A 17,561-nucleotide genomic window follows, 5' to 3' on the forward strand; every position below is an offset into this window, starting at 1 on the left:
TGGTTATATGTTTTGGTATTGCCGCTTTGTTGCCTTAAATGGCATTTTCCAGATCAATGCACTCGCACAAAAGCACACCCCATACCCGGTCCCACTCCCAATCCAATTCCCGCAACTGCAACTGCAACACACATTCCACATCGAAGTGGCCGTCCATAAACAATCTATATGATATTACTTTTTTGTAAATTCAGTCCTAAGTAGGAGGCCTGGTTCCAAACTTTCATTGGGGATTGGGTTTTCCAGTTTTGTTATTTGCCCACAGGCACTTTCAGCCGCCACATCAAAACACCACTCTCTAAAGCGGAAAAAATCAATGTCTTCATGCATATAAGGAACGAATAAGACAGTGAGTATATATGTAGGTACTACTTCCTTTTCTTAATCATCTTTGCAATCTTCTTATTTTAGGGAGGATCGATCTCATACAACATTGTAGTGTACTCGTACCGCACGATTATTGCCCAGTTCTAGTCGTTCTACCATCTATTCAAAGGTAATACAACCAATCTTTACCCCAGCCCTCTCTATAGAAAGATCTATAACACCTACATATACCCGAAAGAGTCCCTTCTTATAAGAAACCATCTGTCCGATCTGATGGAGGTGCTCGAATATCTGTTAGCCTTAGCCTTAGCAAAAGCATTGGCCACGGCAGTAGTACCTTCGGATCACAAATAACCAGATCATATGTGTTTTTGTGCCATTAGTCATTTTTGCTTTGTTTCAGATTAGTTTCACGTTGCCTAAAACTATTTTGTGGCACAATATTCCATATTTTTCGGAACGTATTTAGTAGTTATTTGAGAGGAATTTCCTTTTAGACTAAATATCTTGTATGCATTTGGTGTCTAGGTGCTCCAGCGGGCCAGCAGACATGTCAGACGAAGAGGAATTCACTGACTTCGACCCTGACGACGACGTTTGGAACTGTGGAGCCGTGGATCAGACCTCTCCAGCGTCCGACCCTGAGACTGAAGCGACTCTGCGGAAGAGCTCCAGCTCTGTGAAGGAATCGGACGCACAGAACAGTGATGAGGAGCTGAGCTTCTGCTCCGACGAGACCGTGTCCTCCAGCTGCTTGTCCGAAGCCGCGGTGGACCAGTTGGGCCTTGGCCAGAACGGCAGCTGCAGTGACAGCTCGACAACCAATGGGGTGGACGAGAACGCGAGCGACTACTGCGTGGGGGGCTATCATCCGGTGCAATTGGGCGACCTCTTGAGCCACCGCTACGTGGTGCTGAAGAAGCTCGGCTGGGGCCACTTCTCCATCGTGTGGCTCTGCTTCGACCTGCAATCGGAGGCCTACTGTGCCATCAAGGTGTGCAAATCGGCGGAACACTTTGCGGGCACGGCGCGCGACGAGATCACATTGCTGAAGAAGGTGTCCAAGTACGAGTCGCACGCACTGCGCTCCCACCTGGTCTCGCTCACGGACAACTTCTTTGCGAGCGGGCCGAACGGCACGCACCACTGTCTGGTGTTCGAGGTACTCGGGCAGAACCTGCTCTGTCTGATCCAACGCTCCAACTACCGGGGTATACCCAACTACAATGTCCGGCAGATTGCCCGTCAGGTGCTGGAGGGCCTGGCCTATCTGCACGGCCAGTGCCGGATCATCCACACGGACATCAAGCCCGAGAATGTGCTGCTCGAGGCGGACGACCTTAATGTGCGGAGCAAGGCCGCTGAGGCGGCCAACACCTATTTGGAGGCCCACAGCAGGCAACCTCCGACCCGAAAGCCTCACTGCCGTACCAGCCATGCTGACGACTCTCCAGCGAATCCCCTCCCTGCTGACATGCCGCCCGGCCGTGAGGAAGAGACTCGCTGCAGTGATGCCAAGCTGACAAAAACGGCCAAGAAGCGGCTTCGGGGACATATCAAGCGCACGACCAGCTTCTTCGAGACGCATCGCCGTTTGCTGCGCCGGCGCGCAGTTGAGGATCTAATACAGCTGGCCAGTCGCAGCCTCCTCAGTCCTTCCACCGCCGGCATGGGCGTGACCGGGATGCTGCCCTTCATGCCCTTCAACTTTGACGGTCTGACGATCCTCGAGGAGTACGACATCTTTCACTTGGAGCGCTTCGGTCACTTGGAGAAGGACACCGACGCCGCCGCCTATGCCATGAAACGCTTCCTCCTCGATTGCGAGTCCTTCGACAACAGCGAGCCAGTCGATTTAAGATCGGTGAAGAAAAAGAACCGATTGAAAGCAGGCAACCACCATTACGCAGCCGCTGATGCCGTTGACGCCGCGGATGCCATGGAGAGGAGCCTGGCCAAGGGATCGAAAATGTTGAAGCTTCTCTACAAGAACCCGGTGGCTTTCATGCGCATCGTCCAGGAGAAGGTGCTGGAGGCCGATCGTGCCGCAGAACTGGACCAGCCGAAGGTGCCGCCGGTGACGAACCGCAAGTGGAAGAACGGAAGTGCTCGACAGAAAGGTGGAAAACAGGGGAAACATCGGTTGTCCGAGACGAAGGTGGATGCGAATGTGAATGTGCGGGACCGCAACATAGTCGCGCGCCGAGATCCGGCTCTGTTCCCGTGCAAGTTGTCCGTGAAGCTTGCAGACATGGGCAATGCCTGTTGGTTCGACCATCACTATACGGACGACATACAGACGCGGGAGTACCGGGCCGTGGAAGTGATCCTTGGGGCTGGCTACAACGAAACGGCAGACATCTGGAGCGCCGCCTGCATGTTCTGGGAGCTGGCCACCGGCGACTACCTCTTTGAGCCCGGCAAGGCGACCGACTCGGCCACCAGTGACGAGATGCACATCGCAAACATCATCGAGACGTGCGGCCCCATTCCCCAGTATCTCATTGACCGGGGCGTATACTCGTCGGAGATATTCCAGTCGGATGGACAGCTGCTCCACATTACCCATCTGGAGAATCGCAACCTGGTCTCCGTCCTAATCCACGACTACAAGTGGGGGACGAACGCTGCCTGCGAATTTGTGTCGTTCTTGAAGCCCATGCTGAACCCTGATCCTAGACGTCGCATGTCGGCCACCAAGGCGTTGAACGACAGCTGGCTAATCATGGAAGACCGCTTGCAGGGTGGTAAAGATGTCCCGCTGACCAAACCATCAAAAATACCTCGCCTACTCAAGACAGGCTAAAGAGATTTTGTATACGATAAGGTAGTTGAACATTTCGCATGTAAATATTTCAAATTGAATAAAGTGTGCAAGCAGAACACGGATATGATCCGATCACCCCAAGAGCTACATTACCATTTCGATTGTACATATTTCAAATTAAACAAGGCGCGCGAAGTACACCCTAAGAGTTTAACAGCACTGGCTCGACAAGTCGATAACTATCGTAAATCAATCTTGGGCGCAGAACAGTGTTTTCCAATTGTAAGGTTTGTTTTGCTTACTAGGCAAGTATTTACAAATAGTACTTTGTTCCAGTGCATAAATTAAAGTGGGTTCGGTTCGGTTCTATTATCGCCCTAATTCGTTGGCATCCAAGTGGGCGACAGTAAGTGCAAGCAGTGTTTCGGTTTGTTTGTTATATAAAGCATGCATACAATGAGTGAACGATGTTGATAACAGCTGATAAATGCACACACACACACTCGCCTCCCATAAAAGCTAGCACATAACCGATCCGGAAGCAATTAAAATAAATAACACAAGCAAATTGCCATTCAAGGTTTCCTGGTCAGAGATGGCCGACTACTCGTCACGGTTACTCTTACTGTTACGTTACTTATTCCCGAGTGTCACTTGATTCATGAACAACAACAAATCATTGAATCGCAACAAACTAACAAGCTGTTTTCATTTGTTCTGGCCATCAAAAACTTTAGCTATACATCACACCCGATTAAATCGCTGCTACTGCTACTGCCATTGCATAAATCCATTTAAACTGCATTTCGGCAGAGGTCCCAACGAGTGGGAAGCGGTCGACTCATCTCTATTGCATGTGCATATGACACCAACTCGCGCCAAATTCGAAATGTCAGGAACAGAACTCAACAACGTCACTGCAATGACAACGCTTAACGCTTATCTCTTTGCCAGACGAGATAGGGTCCCCCCCCCACTTCAGATTTACATCGAACAGACGTTTGGAGCGCTGCAGATTTCTTCCTGCTGGTGTTTTCACTCGTTCCACCCTCTTACATTTCTCACGCAGCATGCCCAGCCCCGCGCTTCGTTTTATATCTCCGTAATCTCTGGAAATTGTGACAAGTTTGGAAGAAGTTGCTGCTGCTAACGGCGCTGCCCGTTGCTATTGCGCAATCATTTAATGTTGTCTACAGCCATATTGGGTCGCAGTACTCGTTTACCCTTGCAAGCGTTCAATTCATGGAGAAGGCGCCTACGGACCAATAGAAGCACCTCCTCCGTTTCAACATCCCCCCAGCACCAGCGCGAGCAGGCCACCCACCAGCAGTCACGGCAGTTTACCCGAGCGTTTCACTCGTAAGTAGACACCCAGACCCCAGGAAAAAGTATCAGAATAGCCCGTACATAAATATAAATGTGCACATAATTACAGACACAAGGCCATGGACTCGCCGCCGGACGTATTTCGCGGTCAAACGGATCGCTTCGCTGGCGTCACAGTAGACGGCCGCGAGGAGACCATCGAAAAGTCCCAGTTTGAGGAAAAGCTAAACAGTAAGTAAATAAGTCAAGAAAGAAATCCAGAAAACTGAAAGCTGAAATCCCACAGAATCATTGGAGTGGTGGACAAAGAACAAGAACCGTGCCATTTGGTTTCGCGTGTACAAGGAGCAGGCGGATTGGGTGCCCATTTTGGCAGCGGCCGGCTTCGACTTCCACCACGCCCGCACCGGGATTGTGGTCATGTACCGATGGCTGCCCACGCACGAGTCCATCAACCTGCCCAACTACGCCCACACTCTGCTGGGCGTGGGGGGCCTGGTGATCAACGACAAGGACGAGGTGCTGGTGGTCTCCGATCGCTATGCGATGATACCCAACAGCTGGAAGCTGCCAGGAGGCTATGTGGAGCCGCGCGAGAACCTCATCGATGCGGCCATACGCGAGGTGGAGGAGGAGACCGGCATCAGGACCACCTTCCGTTCGGTGGTGTGCCTGCGGCATGCGCACGGCGGCAACTTCGGCTGCTCCGATATCTATATGGTGATTGCCCTGAAGCCCCTCAACCTGGACTTTACGCGCTGCGAGCGCGAGATCGCCCGCCTTCAGTGGATGCCCATCGCCGAGTACCTGCAGCATCCCCAGGTGCACGAGACGAATCGGCAGTTTGTGCACACATTCCTCGACTACCAGAAGCGCGGCCTGGTGCTCACCTGCCGCAATCAGGTGCACCAAGTGCTCAAGAGGGAGTACAATCTGTACTTTGTGGACGGCCAGTCGAAGCCAGACGATGGCCCAAAACTGTGAATGCGAATGCGAAAGGGAATGGTAATGGGAAGCCAAAAGAATTGAAAATGGCAGACGACGTTTTTAGGGAAATTGCACAAAAATGTAGATAAATAGAGATTAATTTTTGTATGTACTTTGTATTGTTAAATGTGCCAAATGAAAGGCCAGCCACTGGCCAAACAAGTGACAATCTTGGGATTTCCTAAGGATCACATTGAGGAAGGGATTACCCGGCCATGCGAACGATTGCTTGCCGGATGAGAAGCATCATTCGATTCGTAAATATATATTCTTTATAACAGTCTCTAAACAATTTCCATACCCCTACCCCTACCCTTTGTAAGGGTACATCATCGCATTACAAATAAAAATAAGCTTGGCAGAACAGAAGATGTACTACAGATCTACAGATGATCCTACAGTTCGCCACAGGCGTCGGCCAGCGGCCAAACACGGTAGACCACACGGCTGCGGATAAGACCAACGGGAATGGGGCCATAGTCGCGGGAGTCGCAGCTGTTGTCCTTGTTGTCGCCCTCAATCCAAATGTGGCCGCGCGGCACATAGGACTTTATCATGCCTGGTTTGGTCTTGTTGGCAACCGAACGGGGCTGGGCTATGTGCACCTCCTGGCCGGAGACGGCCACCACACGCTTGCAGACACACTGCTTGGAATTGGTCGGCGAGACGGCAATGATAATGTCGCCGGGCTTGTAGCCGCGCCAGTGCTTCGTAAGCCGTTCGGTCACCAGAACGTTGTCCGTGAAGAGAGTCGGCTCCATCGAGGGTCCTTTGCACTGGGCGGGCAGATGGGTATTAGCTTTGGACCACAGAGGAGCCTTGAACATCACACTCACCAGTACAAAGTCGCCAATGTACTCAAATGTGCAATGGGTTATCGCAGCATAGGCCACTGTATAGCGCACTATGTTGGACAGGCGCTTCCAGTTTATAATCATTTTGAGCCGCTGTCCGCAGTGGCTAGTCTTTATGTGACCTGACCCAGAAAAATATAAACATACAATTACCAGAGCCAGGGCTGCAAAGAGATGCGTCAGCTGGTCTGGTCTGGAGCAGGGCTGCAACGCAGAACAATTGGGCGCGTAATTCAAACCTGCAAAAGTACTCGAAACTTGCAGCAACTTGTTTTGGCTGGGAGTATAATTTCGAAGTACAAAACAAATTAAAAGTGTACGTTTTTGTGTGCTCTCCCTTTTGATGTGCGAAGACAGAAATCATTGAATGTGTGTTGACAGGTCTATCTATCAATAACAATACTCCAGGATTGAGGAGGAACACAGGTGGAGTGGTCACGATAATGGTTATATATATATTTCATGCAGGTCTCCAATTACAATTCTTGACTTATGATTAGGAATACATTAGTTACATTGAGAATTTAACATGGATTGTGTCTGTAATCTGCAATGTCTGGAACCAATATAATTGACAAACAAAATAATAATGTACAAAATGAGATTCTGTTGGGCTACACGTACGAATATACGAGTTTGAAGCTACTCCTGGAAGTATACGCTATATATATATATATAGACGACGTTCAATCATATATCTAGCATACAGATACGTAAAATATGTGTATATTAGTGTAAGCTTCACAAAAAATATGTAAATTATCATTGACTAAAAGAAGCAAAAATAAATATGCAACAGCTACGACTACAACGACAATTGTTTTGAATTGTTGTTCGCGCGCATGGAACGAGAATCGCTTCCCTCACTCAATTTCCATGCCATTCTACAATATTTAAATACACATTAGTGGCGGGCACGCCCCTCCGCCGTATAACTAATCAAAATACGAAATAAAATCAACAATATTGCAATAGCGCGTACAAATAATTATTAATCTAATATATTTTTTTTTTGTTTTTTTTCTATTTCTTTTTCTATCCTTCTTTCTCTACGCTTTACTTCACTTCTTATCTTCTTTCTTGCTTTTTTTTTGTTTGTTTTCTTTCTGGAATCAAGAGTTGTTTTGCTTTAGTACTTTAAGTTGAAAGCTGGAGCTGTTGGAGCTGTTGGCATTTAATGGATTTTGACTAGTGCCGCCTACTCCAACTTCTTGCCAGCCACTGCCACTGGGTCGGGCTTCTGGCGCCTCTCCTGGCGCTCACGTACATCGACAGCGGCCAAATCAATGCCAGCCACATAGGCGTGCATCACGGAGATCAAGGCCTTCAGCACGGCAAAGGGGCCCGTGAGGAAGGCCAGTATTTTGAAGAGCGAGGCGCCGAATACTATCACAGTTCAAGCGAAAGTTCAAGTTGAATATACAAATTAAGTCAGTCCAATCCACACACATAATGACGCAACAAATACTCACTGAGGGGACCGTAGGTGAAATGCAAGAGGTACAGGCAAACATAGAACAGCTCGTTGACGCAGCACATAAAGGTCAAAATGTCCTTCTGATAATACAGACGCATCACAAAGTTCTCGTTGACCTTGTGCGAGGCTCGGCCAACCACAACGCTCCTGCAATACACACACATTGCAGATTGGAGATTAATTGAGTTTGATAGCGGAACTCAACCACTTACGTTTGCATGAAGAGCCAGTGGCAGGCCACATCGATGGCGATGGACAGCTGGAACCAGAACATGTAGCGAGGATAAAAGTAGGCCAGGGTGACCAGCAGGCCCGTGGTGCCGCATCTATCAGTGAGCTGGTCCAGCATGGCCCCAAAGCGTGTGCCTGGAAGCCCAAAAGAGGGTACGAAATGATTAATTGTTCAAATCAATGCCTCAGCGGAATAGGGGGCCTGAAGTGGCCGCCGCCCCCTCCAACCATGACCATATTAAGCATTGACGTGCGGTAAAACCAATATCAGATACTGCCGCAACTACATAAAGATACGATTCGGTCGGTTGGTGGTTGTCGGGATGTGCGGTGCGATATGGTATGGTGTGTTGATAGCCCGCATTCGTATGGGCAAAGTGCGCATATCATTAAATAGCCAAATAATTCCGTTGAAGGCTCGTCGGATACTATAGTCATTGTTTGAACAGGTGTGTACAGGCGGCGTCTGTGTGTGTGCGAAGTGGCCTGATGAGGGCACTGGGTGCCCGCTAGACCGCTAGACCGCTAGCCCGCTACATACAAACGTTCGATTTGATAGTGCTTACTTTGATTGAAGGCCCGGGCGGCGTGTCCATCGACGGCATCCAGAAGGGCGCTGGTTATATAACACCAGCCGGAGATCACATAGTTCGTGGACATGAACCAGAACGCAATCAGGGCCAAAACGATGCGTGTATAGCCTGCAACGGGGAGAAGAGCAAACAAACATTCATCAGCGTCGCAGCTCAATCGATACGGGAAGTGACATTGATGTGAGGCCGACTCTGGCCTGGGCTGGGCTGGGGCTGGTCCATGCACTGGCAGTGTGCATTTTACAGGTTGCATGACAACGCACAAGCACACAGCTAATTAAATTAGGCCCCACGGCGCACCCGCCCCCTCCCCGCAACAGCCAGCGCCAGCACCATCAGCCGGAACAATCACACGGGTTCAGGTATGTATACATTCCAAAAGTCCAGAGGCGGACTCGACCGATTCGCTCCGCCAAAACTTACCAATCAAATTTGGCACAAATATGAAGACGTTGTCATGCTCGACAATGGCCATTTTGGCTGGGGCGCTTGAAAACTAGCGTATGAAAGCAATTGCCTGTTCCCTTCCGTCTATTTTCTACTTGATTGGCTTAATGCATTTATTGGATTTCTATGTTTCGGTTGGCGATTGGCGATTGGCGAAAGACGAAAGATGTAGAGGTGGAGAACTATCGATGGCACTATCGATGGTAGGGCACTATCGCGCTACTAAACTACTGGTTCAATGTTTCGATAGTAGGCGATAGTGGTAGATAGTATGGTTTACATACGGTCTCATTTTATATATATATATAATATACTGACGAATTCAACTTATATTTTACATATTCCGATTTTGATGTTCCGTCGAATATTACTAGCTATATAAAACATTTAACCATGCCCACATAATTTTATACGATTTATGAATTAATTTTTTACTTAACTGGCTTATTCGAAATACTTGCTTTTATGTAAAAAAAAGGTTTTATCGATAGAGGTCAAACAAAAAAAGGTTTTAGCGAAAGATTCCGAGTCCAGTTTTTGTAGCAACACGGCAACACTGCCGAAATATTTTCCCGCTTATTGACTATGAAAAAGGCTAAATTTGACGGGAAAAAGTCCGGCTCGGCAACACTGCATTCGATGTTGAATCACACATATAACGGCATTTCCCAGCACTGGCAGCACCAGCCGTGGAAACTGTTTTTGTTACAACGAAATAATGCACAATTGAGACGTTTTTATAGCTGTAACCCGCCATTGCCACGGCCACGGCCACCGCCACCGTCACCCCGGCCACCGGCACAGCATGGACAAGCTACGCAGCGGCAGTGCAGGCACCCACCAGCGCACCTCCTCCCCGGGCCAAGGACCACTGTCCGAGCAACACCATGTCGAGCAGTATCCCAAAAACCTGATCGAGCAATATCTGCGTGCCTCCAATAAAATCAAAAAGTTCGAGCGTGCCGGCTTTTTCAAGTGAGTTCTTCCCTTCCATTCAACCCAGCCCACCGCCAACTTCCGCCCAACTGAATTCCATATCTGACTCATTTTCTGTCGTTCTCATTTAGACGCTTTGCGCCCAGCGTGAATGATGTACAGGCGGACTTCCAGAGGCTGGCGTACAGCTTCGAGGAGTCGGGCATCATGCAGTACGCGGCCATGTGCCACATTGGGTATGCCAAGTGCGAGTCCTTTGGCGGGGCGCCGCAGCGGGAGTCGGAGGCCTATGTGAGAGCCGCCCGCGCCTTCCTGCAGGCCCACAACGAGTTCGGGCTCCTCCACCTGCGCACCCAGCATAGTGGCTTCCGGGAGGGCGCCATTCACTGCTACCACAAGGCAGCGGAGCGCGTTGTGGACGGCTGCGTCTTCAAGGCGGCCATTCTCCGCGAGCTGCAGCAGCTGCAGCGGCAGCTGGACCGCACCAGCAGCTTCGCCTCGCCCACCCACCAGATCCACGACCTGGAAATGAGCGCCGACCTGAGCACGCAGCGCGAGGACTACCGCAGTGCCCTCCAGCACTACGACGACATCGTGGACAACATCTACGAGCGTCGTGGGGCGCTGATGTACAGCGAGCTGCTCAGGCGTGTGGAGGTCCTGCGCCTGCTGCTGCTGGTCCACCTGAATCTGCCGCCTGCCCGGCAATCGCCCGCCCACATCAAGCTCATCGAGCACTACTACAGCCTCGCCCAGTTCGAGGCGAGCCCCTGTCCGGGCTACAACAGCGAGCTAGTGGAGCGGCCCGGCGCCTTTGTGCCCCAGCAGCAGCAGTACGCCCTCGCCGAAATCATCTGTGCTTGGGTCGAGCGCAAAATGTGCGATCTGAAGCACCTACTCCGCGACTTTGCGGCCGAGTTCAGTTCGGCTAGCAATGCTGAGCGCCAGCTGCTTAAACTGATCTACGCGGACCTCTCCACAGTGTACTAGCCGCGTGCGAGCACGGCTCGTCACGGCATTCGTTGTATGATTACCAGTACCATGGATTGTAGCATAGTATATGATACGATACATACATATATGATTATTTTATTACGATTATTGATTAGCGTTAGCACACGTAACTAGTATCGCTTAAGTGTAACCAAGTCTACCATTCAACCTTTGAACGTGCCTACACTCGTACACGCAAGAAACGAGAAAACGAACCACAGACCAGAAGCGGGAAGCAGCAGGTAAGGGAGGAGGCGCACTTCGGCGCACCGAAGTCTATATACCCTTGCAGTTGGACGGACGACCATTTAAAGACGACAACAAACTCTTATTTCTTCGAGCTCAAGAAAATTATATTTGTAGAGATAGACTCCTACAGGTTCTGTGAAATGAAGCAGGAAACATCGGGACAAATCCCCAAACAGACCGGCACAAAACAAGGCCTTGTAATAATACAAATAATGGCCAAGAGAATATATAGTATCGGGAATGCAGACCATGTGACAAGCAGCATAGGGGGATGGCCTAAAGCAGAGTTTGGTTAAAAAATAAAATAGTATGCCCCTTTACTCTTGTAATACCCGATATAGATGGTAGTGTCGGTGGTGCTTCCTCTGCAAGGGTATATATGAAAACCATGCAACAATAAAGGGAATCCGTATATGATACATATGTAAATGCGCTAACAATAAATGTTATAAGTCATCTAAAAGCACACAGATTTGAAAATTGTACAATAAAGCAAAGCAAATTGAGATTACCTCACAGAACTTGCGACTTACTTTTGGGATAATACTCGAGAAATTAAATTTTTATTAGATATAAGAAAACCAGAGATAAACGAGTATATAGAATAACAAATATCACAGATGACTATCCATTATCCCGAGCTGCTTTACTGGGAAAAAGCACTTCTGGGGTAGCAGAAAAGATCCACAAAGCCCACGGAATTTCTTAACTTTGAATAATTGTAACAAAATCTACCAGATGGGTAGAAAAGGACACTCTGGTACGAAAGAGGGGAGCTGGAATTGGATGAACGATGGAGGCCTTATATAATGGTAAGATCATAAGTATTGATATATCTCTTAATTAAGAATATAAGGTATCCATGGAGGGAACTCAGTCCTCTACCTTGAAGAATCCCAATCATATGAGTATTCGGGTGGTCGGCATCGCAGGACAAACCACCTTCCCGGGGCTATAAAAGGCTCTGGAAAGTTCCAGAATCATTTGAATGACCACAGACTCTGAAATGAGTAAACGAGTTTGATTGTTTTTTGGTCAATTATTTCGTTTATTACTTTGTTTCAAGCAACTGTTTGCTGTATTTCTTTTCTCGCAGCAATTTCACATTTGGAGCTGATGGCTTATTGATTTGACATAACCTTTAACCTTAACATTAGCTTAGCTGCTTTTTGCTTAAAATCATTCATCTATGCATAGATTGTTGCTGCTGCTGCTGCTGTTGTTGTTGTTCTTGTTGTTGTATGTGGGATACGGGCACGTGTATTTGTATATATCTTTGTGGCATACTCGTATATAAAAACTCTTCCAATTTGTTAAATAACCTATAAATAATATTATATGTGTTTCTGTTCTTTCTTCTTCCTGTTTTAATAGTTTTTTTTGTTGTTTTTAAACATATTTAGTTATTTTTTGTATTTTATATTTTGTATTGTAATACTCGAACGTCTCGAATACTCCATCTCGAGCGTCTCGAATTCATTCGAATTCCCCTATCAAATTTGATATATTGAATATTGAAATTTCTAAGCAACGGCTGAACGCCTGCGCCCCCTCCCCATCCAGCGGAATGGGATGTGGGGGGGATAGGCAGTATCATCTCGGTATGGTTTTTCTTCTTTTTCTTTTGTTTTCTTTACACACATGGTTGTTGGTTTCGTTTTGTTTTGTCACTCTCTGGCTTCTTAATCAGAACTTTAATTACATATAGTAGTAGTAGTAGTAGTATATTTTGTTGTTGTATCTATTATCTTTATCTTTAACTTGATCTGTGTTTTATAGATCTGATCTGTGGTGTATATATCGTATCTATCATGTATGTATATGTATATATACTCGTATCGTTAAGGCGTAAATAAATTACAAAAAAAAAGTAAATATATATATAAATATATATTGAAACCTAGCGGAGAATTAAACGAAATTACGAATAAGCGCAAGATCACAAGCAGTTTTTGTAGTTTTCGTTTCTATCTTTTTCTTTTTTTGTTTTCTTTTGTTTTTCTCTGTTTAGTTATTGATGTTTTGTTCCTCTCCGACGACTACTCCACAGTTGATGAATGATTGGTATACATATATTTATATGTATCTATGTATGTATATAGCATGTATATATACGATATAAATATATATATAAATATTTATACATTTGTAATGTTTATTTTTAATTTAATTCGACACATAAAAAAGAAAAAATTCAGCTAAAAATTTGTGTATTCTTGTTGAGTTTCGGACTCTCACATGTGTGTGTGGGTATATGGTGTGGTTCTTACGTAGTTTCTAGTATATATATGCTTCTATATGGTTGGTGTGTGTTTACATGACTTGACTATAGCGTAGTGTAAACTCAAATCGTAATTTCGCAGGGGATAATCCTAAGGGGGGCGGAGGGCGGAGCAATCCCCTTGAGATTGTCATCGAATGGGTGTTTGTTGTGTATCGTAGAGCGCAGGAGGAGCGTTTGCCTGAATGTCCATAGGGTGTGTGCGGTTGTGTGTGGTTGTGGGTGGTGTGTGTGTGTGTGTTCCTTCTGTATGTAACTAATTTGTGTTCTGTGTAGCATCTGTCTACTTTGCCGCCTTGGCCTTCTTTTCGTTCTCTGAGGTGATCTTGTTCTTGAGATGATCCTTGTAGTCGAGAATGCCGCCCTTCCACTTGGTCACCGTCTCCTTTTCGCACACCCAAATCTCCTCAGCCACCTGGAAAATTCATAAAGATCGTCCATAAGCATCCCAGCATCATCATCCCATCATGAATCGCAAATTCCAAATCCCGATTGAATTCTTACCTGATTGATCAAACGGAAATCGTGACTAACTAGCACCATGCCGCCGTCAAAGTCATTGATGGCATCGGCCAGGGCATCGATTGTCTCCATGTCCAAGTGATTGGTCGGCTCGTCCAGCAGCAGGAGGTGGGGCACCTGCCAGGCGAGCCAGGCGAAGACGACGCGACAACGCTGTCCGTCCGACAGCTGGCGAATGGGGCAGACCTGCTGGCGACCCGTGAGGCCGTAGCGGCCGATAATCTTGCGCATCTCCTCCTTCTCCTTGACATCGGGAAAGGCGTGCATCATGTACTCCAGCGGACTGACATCGAGGTCGAGCAGCTCGTGCAGATGCTGGTGGTAGCGAGCGATGCGCAGATGGGAGTTCTTGCGGATCATTCCAGAGGTGGGCACCAGATCACCGTAAAGCAGCTTCAGCAGCGTCGACTTGCCGGCTCCGTTGGGGCCCACCAGAGCGAGACGTGTGTCCAAATCGATGCCAAACTCCAGATTCTTGTAGATCCAAGGCGTTTCATCGTTGTACCGGAAATTCACATTCTGCAAAGAGACACGCGAGGGATCAGAGAGATGTCTGGATAGATGCGCTGAATGATGAATGATTGATGAATCGAGGCGCTTACCTGAACCATAATCACAGGTGGGGGAACCTTGCCGCACGAGGGGAAATAAAAGTTGAGGACCTTGTCGTCGGAGACCTTTTCGGTTAGGCCCTGGGCGACCATTTTGGCGAGGGTCTTCTCCTTGGACTGCGCCTGGCGCGCCAACTTGGCGGAGCCGTGACCGAATCTGGCAATGTAGTTCTTCATGTGCGATATCTGGTCCTGCTCCCAGTTGTACTGCTTCATCTGGTTCTCGAGCAGCTCCATGCGTGTCCGTACGAACGCTTCGTAGTTGCCGGTGTAGTACTTGAGGCGCTTGGCGGTCAAGTGAATGATGTTGGTGCAGACTCCGTTGAGGAAGTCCTGCGAGTGCGAGATGAGCACCAGGATGCGTTTGTATGTCTTCAGCTCCTCCTCCAGCCACACGCAAGCGTCCAGATCCAAGTGATTGGTCGGCTCATCGAGCAGCAGCAGATGAGGTTTCACGAAGAGGGCACGGGCCAGGGCGATGCGCATACGCCAGCCACCAGAGAAATCCTTGGCCTGTTTCTGTTGCATGGCCTTGTCGAAGCCAAGACCGTGCAGAATCCGGGCGGCCTTTACCTCGGCCAGATCGGCGGACATGTCGTCGAGACGCTCGTAGATATCGATCAGCTGCTCCTGGGCATCGTCCTCCTCGCTCATGGCCAGCTCCTCGGCGAGCTTCTCGAGCTTGATGCGCTCCTCGTCCACCTCCATGACGCACTGGAGGGCGCTCTTCGAGCTGGCCGGTATCTCACGCGTCAAATGGAAAATGTCAATGTGCGGTGGAATGGGCACCTCGCGCCCGCCCAGCACGGCCAGCAGCGAGGACTTGCCGCAGCCATTGAGACCGATCAGGCCGTAGCGACGGCCGCAGTTCAGCTCCAGCATGGTGTCCTGCAGCAGCTCGGAGCCGAAGAACGTTATCGAGAAGTTGGCGATCTTGACATCGCGCGAGCGCGGATGCACGGCCAGGGAGCCGGTGCAGGAGCGGGCCTCGGCACTGATGCGGGCCTCCTCCTCGAGCTTGGCGCACAGCTTCTCCTCCTCGGTCAGTTCGCGCTCCGGCTGGCCGTTGGCCTTCTTGGTGGAGGGAATCTGTTGGATCTTCTTGTTACGGGCATCCTTCTTGCGCTGCGCATCGCGTTTCTTTGAGTCGGAAGGCATTTTATCTGCCAATATAAAAAAAATATATTATACTATTACACTTTATTTGGACTTTTGTTGCCGAGTGTTTTATATTTTCTCTGGATTTCTGCCTAGATGCCAACAAAATCTGGGTTTGCTTTGTACATTAATCTGCCAAATAGGGATAATCATTTGCTCGCAATAGCCCCTGTTACGACAAGGTCATGTAACGCTGCACAGCAGGGTTGTCGGGCGGCCCTGCGTAATCAGGGTCACCTGCGTATGCATGTGCAGCACGCTTTCAGGCGCCCCACAGCACAGACGCTACATACATATGTATGTATGTATGTATGTATGCATGTAGATGTGATCCCCCACAGACCCCTTACCTACATCAACCATCCACTATCCACCACCCACCTTGCACCTGAGCAGCGCAGCGCAGCGAAGCGAACAACTGTTTCAACAAATGTTTGGTTTGGTCTCAATTTTAAATTTAGACAGCGTCAGCAAAAACGGAAAAATTTCCACTGTGCCTTCGGCGTGTGCTTGCGGGTTTCACTGTTGCTGAGCGGACCACTTCGTGTTCCGCGTCGCGTCTGCTTCCCCTCGCGCGCTTCACGATGATTCACAGTTCACAGTTAGCCAAGCGCCTGCATTCACTATACACTACACACAATACCAAGGAATTCCGTTGCTGCAACGGACGGGCGGGACGGAAAAAGGGAAATCAGAAAGAAAATGTGCAAAAAAAATTGCAGCACTCGTGTACGTACACGCGCTAGAAAACACTACTGCCGATCTACCACCTTGCCCCTGTAGTCTGTAGTCGCGCACACAAGGCAACGCAACGCAACGCACACACACACGCAGGGCCAACGGCGAACGACATTCGCAGAAACACAGACACAGGCAGGGAAAAGTGCATGTGTGTGGATTGCGCACGTTATTGAATTTTCCACAGCTTTGACCGTGCTTTTACTTACCTTTTAACTTTTAATAAATAATAGAGGTGTCGCGAACAGGAACGGATCGAAGTCTTAAAACACAGGTTCGCAAATTATCGGCTGTCTGCCTTCGGACTGGTGCTGGCGGCCGCTTAGAGGGGGGAACAGAACACACACACGCAACAGAGCAGCTGAAAGGCGTTTACACGTGTTTCGGTTTGGGATCACAGCTTTTCAGCTGGCAGTGCTGCCATCCGTGATTGCGTTGACATTCCTCGATTTTGATATTCGGCTCAGATTTACTAGCCTGCTAGAACTCTCAGGGCCAATCATATAATTTTACTCGATAAATGAATCAATTTCCTACTTGATTTTCTAACGTCAAGTACTCATTTTCATTTGGTTCCTTAATAAAATAAGGTTTAAGCAATGAAAGCAATGTAAAACATGAAGCATAATTTAATTTTTACATGGTAAATACATGGTAACTACGCACGTGCTACGTACCAACTACAAATTTATGTAATTATCGACAGAGACACCTGACGGAAAATGTGCATATTTCATGAAAAATACTGGAAATTACTAGAAAATACTCAAAAATACCATTAAAAGTATTCAAATATGAAGGGTGTGTGACCAAGACATGGTGCAACTCATTACTGTTACACGCACGTGTTTCGGTTCCGGATCAGTGTGACCGCGGAATTACTGATAAAATATTCCGTAAAATATAGCGATGAAAAAAACTGTTTTACTAAATAAGCATGAAACTAACCATCATTTTCCGTGGCATATTCCCGCAATTTCATTGTGTCTCCTAGACTATGTCTAACATATAATAGATTTGGAATATTTGTCCACCTGAATCTATTTCGTACATTTGATTAAATC

At 48.0% G+C, this 17,561-nt stretch overlaps 6 protein-coding genes across 9 annotated transcripts; 3 read left to right on the top strand and 3 right to left on the bottom strand.

Moving 5' to 3' along the window:
* Window positions 1-206: 206 nt before the first annotated feature.
* Window positions 207-3,237, top strand: LOC6902261 (SRSF protein kinase 3-like). Its single transcript, XM_002133752.3, has 3 exons — window positions 207-349; window positions 412-496; window positions 856-3,237. Exon 3 carries the CDS (start codon window positions 878-880, stop codon window positions 3,131-3,133), a length of 2,256 nt encoding a protein of 751 aa, XP_002133788.1. The 5' UTR covers window positions 207-349; window positions 412-496; window positions 856-877; the 3' UTR covers window positions 3,134-3,237.
* Window positions 3,238-3,288: 51 nt separating this feature from the next.
* Window positions 3,289-5,570, top strand: LOC6902260 (nudix hydrolase 8). Of its 3 annotated transcripts, none has more exons than XM_033382312.1 (4): window positions 3,289-3,376; window positions 4,164-4,453; window positions 4,530-4,651; window positions 4,707-5,570. In XM_033382312.1, exons 2-4 carry the CDS (start codon window positions 4,278-4,280, stop codon window positions 5,402-5,404), a joined length of 996 nt encoding a protein of 331 aa, XP_033238203.1. In that variant the 5' UTR covers window positions 3,289-3,376; window positions 4,164-4,277; the 3' UTR covers window positions 5,405-5,570. The 3 variants fall into 3 exon arrangements, with proteins under 3 accessions (XP_033238203.1, XP_033238202.1, XP_002133787.2); XM_033382311.1 differs by having other exon boundaries at window positions 3,307-3,381; XM_002133751.3 differs by lacking the exon at window positions 3,289-3,376 and having other exon boundaries at window positions 3,847-4,453.
* LOC4815788 (mitochondrial inner membrane protease subunit 1) lies at window positions 5,504-6,605 on the bottom strand. 2 transcript variants are annotated; one of them, XM_033382313.1, is made up of 3 exons: window positions 6,501-6,597; window positions 6,244-6,383; window positions 5,504-6,183 (listed from the first exon to the last, which is right to left on the bottom strand). In XM_033382313.1, exons 2-3 carry the CDS (start codon window positions 6,343-6,345, stop codon window positions 5,803-5,805), a joined length of 483 nt encoding a protein of 160 aa, XP_033238204.1. In that variant the 5' UTR covers window positions 6,346-6,383; window positions 6,501-6,597; the 3' UTR covers window positions 5,504-5,802. The 2 variants fall into 2 exon arrangements, with proteins under 2 accessions (XP_033238204.1, XP_001355690.2); XM_001355654.4 differs by having other exon boundaries at window positions 6,244-6,605.
* A 91-nt stretch (window positions 6,606-6,696) lies between these two features.
* Pis (phosphatidylinositol synthase) lies at window positions 6,697-9,166 on the bottom strand. The gene is made up of 5 exons (XM_001355653.3): window positions 8,986-9,166; window positions 8,536-8,670; window positions 7,951-8,104; window positions 7,734-7,885; window positions 6,697-7,647 (listed from the first exon to the last, which is right to left on the bottom strand). Exons 1-5 carry the CDS (start codon window positions 9,035-9,037, stop codon window positions 7,460-7,462), a joined length of 681 nt encoding a protein of 226 aa, XP_001355689.1. The 5' UTR covers window positions 9,038-9,166; the 3' UTR covers window positions 6,697-7,459.
* A 464-nt stretch (window positions 9,167-9,630) lies between these two features.
* Window positions 9,631-11,280, top strand: Hap40 (Huntingtin-associated protein 40 kDa). The gene is made up of 2 exons (XM_001355652.4): window positions 9,631-9,984; window positions 10,077-11,280. Exons 1-2 carry the CDS (start codon window positions 9,815-9,817, stop codon window positions 10,933-10,935), a joined length of 1,029 nt encoding a protein of 342 aa, XP_001355688.2. The 5' UTR covers window positions 9,631-9,814; the 3' UTR covers window positions 10,936-11,280.
* Window positions 11,281-13,321: 2,041 nt separating this feature from the next.
* Window positions 13,322-16,914, bottom strand: LOC4815529 (ATP-binding cassette sub-family F member 2). Its single transcript, XM_015185859.2, has 4 exons — window positions 16,707-16,914; window positions 14,593-15,764; window positions 13,973-14,509; window positions 13,322-13,883 (listed from the first exon to the last, which is right to left on the bottom strand). Exons 2-4 carry the CDS (start codon window positions 15,757-15,759, stop codon window positions 13,752-13,754), a joined length of 1,836 nt encoding a protein of 611 aa, XP_015041345.1. The 5' UTR covers window positions 15,760-15,764; window positions 16,707-16,914; the 3' UTR covers window positions 13,322-13,751.
* Between the last annotated feature and the right edge of the window lie 647 nt (window positions 16,915-17,561).

Source organism: Drosophila pseudoobscura, chromosome X, assembly GCF_009870125.1.
Source record: "Drosophila pseudoobscura strain MV-25-SWS-2005 chromosome X, UCI_Dpse_MV25, whole genome shotgun sequence".
NCBI classification, from domain to species: Eukaryota; Metazoa; Arthropoda; class Insecta; order Diptera; family Drosophilidae; genus Drosophila; species Drosophila pseudoobscura.

Excerpts from the sequence above, each read along its gene's own strand:
- LOC6902261 (XM_002133752.3), top strand. The coding sequence starts at position 878 with ATGTCAGACGAAGAGGAATTCACTGACTTCGACCCTGACGACGACGTT.
- LOC6902260 (XM_033382312.1), top strand. The coding sequence starts at position 4,278 with ATGTTGTCTACAGCCATATTGGGTCGCAGTACTCGTTTACCCTTGCAA. Across the intron at positions 4,454-4,529 it reads TTTACCCGAGCGTTTCACTC|ACACAAGGCCATGGACTCGC; the intron begins GTAAGTAGACAC and ends ACATAATTACAG. Across the intron at positions 4,652-4,706 it reads GTTTGAGGAAAAGCTAAACA|AATCATTGGAGTGGTGGACA; the intron begins GTAAGTAAATAA and ends GAAATCCCACAG.
- LOC4815788 (XM_001355654.4), bottom strand. The coding sequence starts at position 6,345 with ATGATTATAAACTGGAAGCGCCTGTCCAACATAGTGCGCTATACAGTG. Across the intron at positions 6,184-6,243 it reads ACATTGGCGACTTTGTACTG|TGCAAAGGACCCTCGATGGA; the intron begins GTGAGTGTGATG and ends CTGCCCGCCCAG.
- Pis (XM_001355653.3), bottom strand. The coding sequence starts at position 9,037 with ATGGCCATTGTCGAGCATGACAACGTCTTCATATTTGTGCCAAATTTG. Across the intron at positions 8,105-8,535 it reads CGCCCGGGCCTTCAATCAAA|GCACACGCTTTGGGGCCATG; the intron begins GTAAGCACTATC and ends TTGGGCTTCCAG. Across the intron at positions 7,648-7,733 it reads TTTCACCTACGGTCCCCTCA|TATTCGGCGCCTCGCTCTTC; the intron begins GTGAGTATTTGT and ends GAACTGTGATAG.
- Hap40 (XM_001355652.4), top strand. The coding sequence starts at position 9,815 with ATGGACAAGCTACGCAGCGGCAGTGCAGGCACCCACCAGCGCACCTCC. Across the intron at positions 9,985-10,076 it reads GAGCGTGCCGGCTTTTTCAA|ACGCTTTGCGCCCAGCGTGA; the intron begins GTGAGTTCTTCC and ends GTTCTCATTTAG.
- LOC4815529 (XM_015185859.2), bottom strand. The coding sequence starts at position 15,759 with ATGCCTTCCGACTCAAAGAAACGCGATGCGCAGCGCAAGAAGGATGCC. Across the intron at positions 14,510-14,592 it reads CACCTGTGATTATGGTTCAG|AATGTGAATTTCCGGTACAA; the intron begins GTAAGCGCCTCG and ends GTCTCTTTGCAG. Across the intron at positions 13,884-13,972 it reads ATTTCCGTTTGATCAATCAG|GTGGCTGAGGAGATTTGGGT; the intron begins GTAAGAATTCAA and ends TGAATTTTCCAG.